Source organism: Benincasa hispida, chromosome 3 (assembly GCF_027475165.1).
Source record: "Benincasa hispida cultivar pf3 chromosome 3, pf3_genome.v1.1, whole genome shotgun sequence".
Taxonomy (NCBI): Eukaryota; Viridiplantae; Streptophyta; class Magnoliopsida; order Cucurbitales; family Cucurbitaceae; genus Benincasa; species Benincasa hispida.
The window spans coordinates 69,392,784-69,402,072 of record NC_143480.1 but is presented as its reverse complement, the minus strand read 5'-3'; the positions used below and the strand labels follow the sequence as shown (position 1 = coordinate 69,402,072).

The following is a 9,289-nucleotide window of genomic DNA, read 5'->3' as shown; positions in this document are numbered from 1 at the left end:
ATCATTGTTGAAATTACCTGGCAACAAGACCATTGGAGAATATTTAATTAGGGTTTTATTTTCTATCAAATATTAAATTAAGTTGAAACCGATTTTAGTCTCTAAATTTCTTTATCTCTATGTTTATTATCTTCATATTTATCTCTTAATTTCTTTTTTTATCTCATCAATCGTTGGTTAAAAATTTAGAAGACAAGTTTTATGATCTAACTTAACTTAACTTTAAAATCTAGAAGAGAGAAGATTTTAAATTCTTTAACAGTTTAATGTAATGTTTTTTATATTGGGTTGATTTTTTTTCTAAAATTTCTTTCAACTCAATTGTATATTATGCCATATAAATTGAAACAACTAATTTTAACTATTGTCAATTGAATAATAATAATAAAAGAGAGATCATAAGTTGAAACTTCTTTAAATAAACAGAAACTAAATTGAAGAAAAAAAACACCAAATCCTTACATACTTAGGGCATTCTTAGAAGTTATTCTACTTTCCTATGCAGTTTTTTATGTCAAAATTCAGGAAGGTCACGTTATCTAGTGAAAACGTAATAAATTAATGGTAATAAGAAAAATAGACCTCATTGATATTGTTTACTTGTGATATGCATTGGTACTAATACATGGGATCCACTTTCAAATCTATAATAAAAAATGCAGACTGATTGACGATCAAAACGTACTTAATTCAATTGCGTTTGAAAATTACGTTGCATCGTTATACTTACCATTATTGTTATTATTCTAAATGAAAAATTATGAATTTTGATATTGTAATCTTTTGACCCTCAAGATAATGGTAATGGTAATAGTAAAAGTGACAAAATTCATAATTTTTAAGTAAACTCGATAAAAAAACAATCTAATTATATTTGTGATTCAAGTTTTTACAATTAATCTATCAATAAAATAATACTGTAATTACACCAATTTTAAAAGCCAATATAATGCTTTTTTTAATTATATTAATTTTTTAATTCCCCTATATAATTATATTAATTTTGTAATTCCCCTTATAGGAGAAGAAAGCTAGCAATTAATGAAAAAGAAGAGGGAAAATTAAATTTGCAGAGTCCTTGAAAGTCTCACAGAAAAATAAAAGCTTCATTAAACCTTTCTGATTCAATTCAGTTTTGTCTGAGTGTCAATGGTTATTTATTAAAATTTATTAATTTTTTAGGTTTAAATAATAATTTATTCCATAGTTTTGGTTTTTTATACTTTTGAAATGTTTATACTGGTCTTTATATTTTTAATTTTGGTCATTGTAGTTTATGTACTTTCAAAACGTTTATTTTAATTTTTTGTATTTTCAACTTGTTTTATTTTGGTATTTGAACTTTAAAAAAGTGATTATTTTAGTCCCTAAAAATGAAAATATAGTGATCAAAATTATCACTTTTCAACTACAAAGATTAAAATAGTATTTAAATTTCTCTTTTAATTTAATTTATTTTTATTTCATTATTAACCTTAAAGTTAACTTTAAATACTCGCTTTCTATAATCGTCGTTAATGTTAATTAATTAATTGATTTTAAATAATTGTGAAGGATAAATGTGGGCGTATCTACCTTTAGTGGTTGGGTCTGATGTGTTAAAGAGGTCATCAAGCTTCGTATTAGGGTTGAGTTTCAAATTAAGGTTTCTATTGATGACAACTTTTTTATTGAAAAGAGTATTAATATCGCTCTTTTTTTGTCATGTTCCTAAGGAGAATAACAAATCTGCTTATGTTATTGCAACTTTAGCATCCTTCCAAAGTTGTTTATTTGATTTGAAATTTTTTTTTTACAAATAGTATTCTCCTATCATTTTCCATGAGGAGGTTAATGTGTAGTTTGGTGGTTGGTTTGTTTTTATGTACCGGAGTTTAAGAAAAAGATAAAATGTCAATTTATATCCTTGAATTTTACTAATAATCGTATAAATTTAAACCTTGAACTTTAAGAGTTGTATCAATTTAAATTCCGCACTAATAATTATATCAATTTAAATCATGATCTTTCATAAATATATCAATTTAAACTTTCTATATATGTTTTATTTAGATACACTTCATGATTTGAATTGATACGATTAATAATTTAGGGTTTAGATGGATATAATTTTCGAAGATCAGAAAAAAATATATATATATCTTTCCTTATTATTGTGTTAATGTGACTTTGATGACGTCTTGTAGTCCAAGGCATTAGATTAGGAATTGTTTTCGTCTTTTTCTTATTATTATTATTATTATTATTATTATTATTATTGGTTGGGGTTGGGCAGTGTAAAAAATAGCTGGCAAAGGCGTGATTTTTCACGTTTCATTTCCTTCTTTTCAAGCTAGCTGTTAAAAGAAGTGAATTTGATTTCTAACACATCATGTTTTTTTCACTTTTTTTTTTAATTCATCCACTTTTTTCCTTTTTCACTTTTTTTTTTTTTAAAAAAAAAATGTAATAATAGCTAAATTCATAAGTAAAGTAAAAAGGTTTAAGGCTAGATTATACCTTTAATTACTCCACTTCTCAAAAAGTGTTTAATAGGTTCATATATTTCGATTAAAATATTATTTGTCTCTACATTTTAGAAACTGTTTAATTTAGTTACTATATTTTTAATAAATTTTAAATTTAGTCTCCAATATTAGTTTATTATTGTTTATTTATTTAATAATATTTTTACTACAAAATTTTGAAAACATATTCACATATTGTATTTTCTAACATGAAAATTATTGTTATTATTTAATCAAATTTGATAAAAATTAACATTGATGGACTAAATTTAAAATTTATTAAAAACATAGGAACTAAAATTGGATAATTGAAAATACAAAGACTAAAATTGAACAAACTTTGAAGAATGGAGACCAAAATGGTATTTTTTTTTATTTTTTTTTTTTTGTAACTTTTATTGATTTGATCAATGTTTCAACTTTTAATTTTGTATCTAAAAGGTTATTGACATATTTGAAATTTTTTTAAAAAAATTAATTGATTTTATATCGATAGAATCATAAACTTTCACTTTGTTAAGTAGATCATAATTCTTTTAAAATGTCGTTTATGACCTATTAAAAACAAAATTTAAAATTTAAAGATCTACTCGACACAATAGTGAAAATTTAAGAACCTATTGACATTTTTTTTTAATGTTCAAGAACAAATAGACACAAACTTAAAAGATTAAAAAATAAACTTATAAGTTTAACTAAATACTACTTTGATTCTTACATTTGTCTTTCAACTTTTATTCATTTTAATTTTGTACTTCTAATCTTTTTTTATAAGTTATGAATGTCTAGTTTAGTCCAATATTTTCAGGTTTTGTTCATTCTAGTAATTGTATTCTTAAAAAAAATAAAATAAAATAAAATAAAATTTGTTAGATTAAAATATGGAAAATACCTACATACATCCTAGACATTACCTATACATCCTACTAAGTCGTCCAATCATAATTTGTCATGTGGTATATTCTTTTTATTTCTTTTTTTATATATTTTAATTCATTTTTTTGGTGTGAATGATAAGAGGAAAAGCATAAAGATGAGTGTATATTGGGATGCAACCAAGTATTACATTTAAAATATTTGTATTGATTCACGTACTTATATTTTCAATTACTTCATTCTTTAATTTTATTTTTATAATCATAATTTCAACCGAATGTTTCATTCACGATATTAAATGAGTTAAAATTCAAAATATATGATAATTCAAATCGAAGATAAGTTGTATTAATATATACATTTATAACATCATAATTTAACAATTCATTGTATGTCACTAACTTTAAATATAACATGTATATTAATTACAAGATGTTACTCTTGCATAAAAAATAAAATAATTAAATTTTATAAGGGGGAAAAGACACTCAATTAGGGATATATATTCACAAGTGAATTGCTTTTTTAAATGAATTATTTCTATCACAATTATTTTCTGTTGAGTTTCTTTCTTAATAAGAAACTTCATTCAATTGATACTTTACAATATTAAAACCTTTTTCTTAAACAATATCTTAGCTATTACTTTACAACTCACAAGAAGGTTTTGTCAATAACGTATATTCTCAACTAAATTGAGTTGAAATTCTGTTACAATACTGATTTAAGTCTTTTTTTTCTTTATCGTCTCTTATCAATATTGATTTAAATTATGTTTAAACAATCTCACAATTCATTATTTTCACTAATTAACATATCGTTATTGTTAGACAACACAAAAAGTTGTGGTAATATTTTGATATTATGAGTTTTGAAAAATTATTTTATCAAATTAAGTAAATAATAGTGAGCTAAATTAATTAAATCTAAAACATGCTTGTATATACTCATCCTACAATATACACACAATATGCAATATTATTCAAGTATTTTCTCTACATTCTCATATACCTCTTTGGTGCTCTTCCCAAGGGCCATAAACTAAAAAAGTGTTATTCTTTAGTGAATGATAGTGGAAAATTATAACATTTTAGTTGAATTATTATATCTTGGGGAAAATTGATTTTGAAGAGTGAAGGATTCCCACAAACAAATAGGAATCTTTTTAATATATTTGATCCTCGCTCACATGTTTTCTAAAAAAATCCTCAGATTGTTCCAAGCGAAACACGTTTAACTTTGGAGTTCTTATGATTGAACCACTAAAAAAAAGGTGTGCCCTGTTGATACAGGTAGTGACTTTCAATCATTTCATACCTTCTAACCATACTTCCATATTCACAGGATTCTTTTCATTTGGATGTGATATCAGTTCATTCATGCACCCGTCTTGAATTCGAGCATTACAATTTTTTTTCCTTCTTAATATTTACTCCAAACGGTTAAAATGCAAGTTAAGTATTTGAACATTGAGATTTGTGTCTATTTCATTTCTCAATTATCAAAAGTATCTGACATGTCCTTGAACTTTCAATTTTGTATCTTATAAATACATGATATATTCAATATTTCTATCAAAATCATGATCTGTTAGACACGAAATTGAAAGTTAGGGTTCTATTACTATGAAAAATCAACTTACTTTAAAATTTCAATATATCAAAAATATTTTAAATTTAAAACTGAAAGTTCAAGAAATATTTTTAAAATTATATAAATTTATATGAATTGAGCTATATTCATGTTGATCTTGTTTTGAAAGTTACGAGGTAATTTTGTAATGGATAAAGTTAAAGGTAATTAAAAGATTAAAATAAAATGGTTGTGGTAAAAGGAAAAGGAAGTAGAGAAGGAAGCACATGGGTTTCATCAATGCGTTTAACCGTTCCTCACGCGTCGTTGCCTCACATTCCCTTCGTGAAAACAAACCACTTTCTCTTTTCTCTCTCTTTTTATTTATTTTTTAAATAAAAAATTCAAACATCTTTTTAGACTCTAATACTTTAAATTCACTCAATTTCAGTCTTATATACTTTTTATTAAAAAAAATATCTTTTGGTTCTTACATTTTGAGCTTAATTTTTTTATTTAGTTTTTAAATTTTAAAATATTACACGTTTAATTTTTATGTTTTGAGTTAATGCTACAATTTTATTTTGATATTTAAGTTTTGTTTCAATTTGATTTCTATGTTTCAAAATTTACACCTTTAACCTTGATTTTTCATCAAATAATCACTTTCTGTTTTTATAATTACTTTATGTTAATAAATTAAAATTCATTAAAAAAATTATATTTAATTAAGTTTCACTAATTTTATCACTTTAAAAATTAAATTTAAAATTTCACTTCATAATTATTTTTAATTAATTAACGGAAATTGAGGCCAATAATTAAAAGTGAGTATTTAATGAAAAATTGAGGTTAATCTTGAAACCCAATGACCAAATTGAAACAAAACTCAAATCTCAAAGGTAAAATTGAAACATTTTGAAACTTAGGGACTAAATTGAAATGAGACTCAAAACTTAACTAAATGTATGACATTTTAAAACCTAAGGTTCAAATAGAAACTAGAGTTAAAACATAGAGACCAAAAAAGTATTAATCCCTTTTCTTTATCAAATTTTAGTCTTAAAAAAATATTTATTTATCAATTTTATTATAAGTTATGAAAACATATTCATATATTGTATTTTCTTGCATGAAAATATTTCAAATTTAATACTTATACTTTCAATAAATCTTAATTTTAGTCCCACTACAAATTTATTATTGATTTATTTATTTTTAAATTGTTATCTATTAGCTTTTTTATTATAAATTTTGAAAATATATTCATATATCATATTTTTTTTCATGAAAATTATTATTATTTATTCAATTTTATAAAAAAAAATAACTTTGAGAGACATAGTTCAAGATCTATTGGATATACATGAACTAAAAATCAAACCATTGAAAATATATAGACTAAAATTGAAACAAATTTCAAACTACAATGGCTTAAAAGAACTTTAGAGAAAAATTAATTAAAATAAAAAAAAAATAAAATTATTCTCTTCAAGCCTCACCCCTTTTGCTTTCATTATGCCAAACTTTTACAACCTTTTCCATTCATTTTCCATATTGGATGGTATCAATGCATTTTGCATCAAATTTCCTTTCATATTTTTTTCCTTTTCCATCTTTTTTTTTTTTTTTTGTTAATTCTTCACCTTTCTTAAAATTTTATTTTACATTTACCTAAATTATTTATTTGCCTAATTTCCCGGATTAATTAATTCACATGATTGGTTTTTCAAATCTTTCTTGTCACGAGTTTGGTTTTAATATTTGTATTTTCTTTTTAAGAATTTAGTTTCGTTAATGTAGAGTGGAAATTTGAACTAATTTCTATCTAGTTGAAATAGGAATACACTTGCAAGTTCTTGTTATCAATTGGCATTAAAAGAAAAAAAAAAAAAAGAAGTTAAATTACAATTTTTAGATTTGTCTTTATTTGATTCTTTAACATTAATTTATATATGTTTAATAAAATTCTAAATTTTCTATTTTGTAGTTAATAAATTTGAGATTTGTTTTTCAAATATTGAAAGTTCACGAACTTGAAAGTTAATGAACCTTGACCTTTACGGATTAGTCACTAATCAATAAGGATCAAGAATTTGATAAAGAATTTCAAGAAAATGAAATTAATTCATAAGTCCCTCACTAATGTATAAAAAAAAATACATGTTAAACCTCAACAAATTGAATATATTAGCTAAAGCTCAACGGACATCCAATATAATAGAAGTAAGTCACTAACATATCTTTATGTCAATGAAACTATTCTCGATTTGACTATCATACTAATATATATATATATGATCAAACAAACAACATTAGAATCTTTATTCTAAGGTATCAAGTATATATACAATGAGTATAAAAATTATATTAAAAAAAAAAACTTTATAGCTCACTCATTTTAAATTAATTATACATCTAATTTTTTTTCCCTCTAAATTGATTTGCTAACAATCACTATAGACAGAAGAATCAATTTCAGATGAACATATTTTCTTCATAATAACAGAATTAATTTCACGTGAATTACCATTATTGCCCCTCTGGAACATCATCTTCTCCGGCGCCGACGACGAACCGACAGAGTCCAATTCCACTCCGGCTAGCGAACTCACTTCTGGAATCGACTCAGTCGACGTAATCACTTTTACATTCTTTAATAAAAACTCACTGTTAACGAGGTGACTCAGTACTCCCGAGTCCGAGACCGAGTTCTTCTTCTTGTGCTGCATAAGAATTCTGGCGATTTCCACCACCGCTGCGTTAGATAGCCGCCGGATGCCGCGTGCTCCGCCGACCACGATGGCTGGATTGACAAGATGGTGGGTGTTTGACCTTTCCGAGTTCTTTTTGTTGTGCTTGTTGGTGAAGAGAATTACGGACTCGGTTCCTTTGTTTCTGACTCGGCTGAGTGGATCCCCGAGTATAAGCGAGTTTTTGGCGTCGACGAGCATTACGTGCTTGAAATTCCGGCGGACTCGGCCGAGGAGCATTGGATAACAGGCCCACCGTCGTAAACTCATCGGAATATGATCTGAGAAGCCGGAAAGTGAATTCTCCGGATCAATTTCCGCCGCGTCGAAACCCACCACCGAGCCGTAACTCAGCCGAGTCAACTCGTCCCCGCTACCGTTAGAATCGTTCGCTATTCGTTTCACTCTCTTCCCCCAAATCGGCTCCTCCGTCTCCTTCTTCTCTTTGGTTTTAACAAACTGAGTCACATCAAATCCCGCCGCCGCGCTCCGGCTGGCCGTTCCGTTCAAATTCCGGTACTGCCCAAGTAGTTTCAGAAACGATTCGTTTTCCTCCCGAATAATCGGACCGAATCTCAACGAGAGCGTTGGCGAGGGGAAGACGAAAACCGAATCAGATTTCGCGGTGACGCCAGACCGATGGAACAGTCGGAGAAAAAGCCGGAGGTCTTCTTCTCCGACGTCTTCCGATACATGGACCACCGTCAAGTCCGGCATAGCTCGAGTACCTCGCATGTACAAAGTCCCCATTCGTTGCAGCGCCGCCGTGGAAACAGCGTCATTCGTCATCTTCCCCCTCGCCGGTTTCTGCTTCCACATTTTGCCAAACCAGTTCCACTGATTGTCCGACGGCGTACGAACTTCAATCGGCATCGATTTCTGGGAGAGGAGCCTCCGAGGGGGAGTGAGGTTCATTTTAATGGCGGGTTCGAATGTGGAGAGAGTGAAGAGAAGAAGAGAAACAAAGACGAGCAGAGCACAAACAGAAATGGTGGACTGAGCTTTGTTGAGAAGATTGTAATTACTCCGACGACCTGAAGAAGAAAAAGAAGAAGAAGGGGAGGAAGATGAAAATAGCTTCTTCTGGTCAGCAATGGCGGAAGTTGAATCTTCGGAGAAGAAGACGAGAAGAAGACCCATTCCCCAATTCTCGCCAGCACTGGATTTGGATTTTCCGGTGAGAGTGAGACCCATTTTTTGTTCTTCTTGAAGTTCTTCAATGGCGGATTTGGGATTGGCATTTTGGGAATTTTTGAGGCCAAGGCTTTATATTTATTTATTTATTTATTATTTTAATTTACAAATAAGGAAGTGTAAGTGAAGTTTTCTTGTGCAATGCTTTGCTGCGTTTTCCCATTTACTCTCCGCCGCTGTCTCTTTCAATTCTTTTTCTTTTATTTTTTTATTTTTTTCCTTTTTATTTTAAATTTTTTTCCTTTTTTGTACTTCTTTCTGACTTGTTTTAGTTTCTATATTTTTAAAATATTCATTATAATTTATTATCATTTTAGTTATTTCATTTCTAAGGAATAAGATTAAAATATATCAACAAATATCAATTTATATTCATAAATTTTAAGA

At 27.4% G+C, this 9,289-nt stretch overlaps 1 protein-coding gene across 1 annotated transcript; it reads right to left on the bottom strand.

Moving 5' to 3' along the window:
• Window positions 1–7,253: 7,253 nt before the first annotated feature.
• On the bottom strand, window positions 7,254–9,063 carry LOC120074578 (uncharacterized). The gene has a single exon (XM_039027736.2). The coding sequence runs from the start codon at window positions 8,900–8,902 to the stop codon at window positions 7,403–7,405; it is 1,500 nt and encodes a 499-aa protein (XP_038883664.1). The 5' UTR covers window positions 8,903–9,063; the 3' UTR covers window positions 7,254–7,402.
• Between the last annotated feature and the right edge of the window lie 226 nt (window positions 9,064–9,289).

Excerpts from the sequence above, each read along its gene's own strand:
- LOC120074578 (XM_039027736.2), bottom strand. The coding sequence starts at position 8,902 with ATGGGTCTCACTCTCACCGGAAAATCCAAATCCAGTGCTGGCGAGAAT.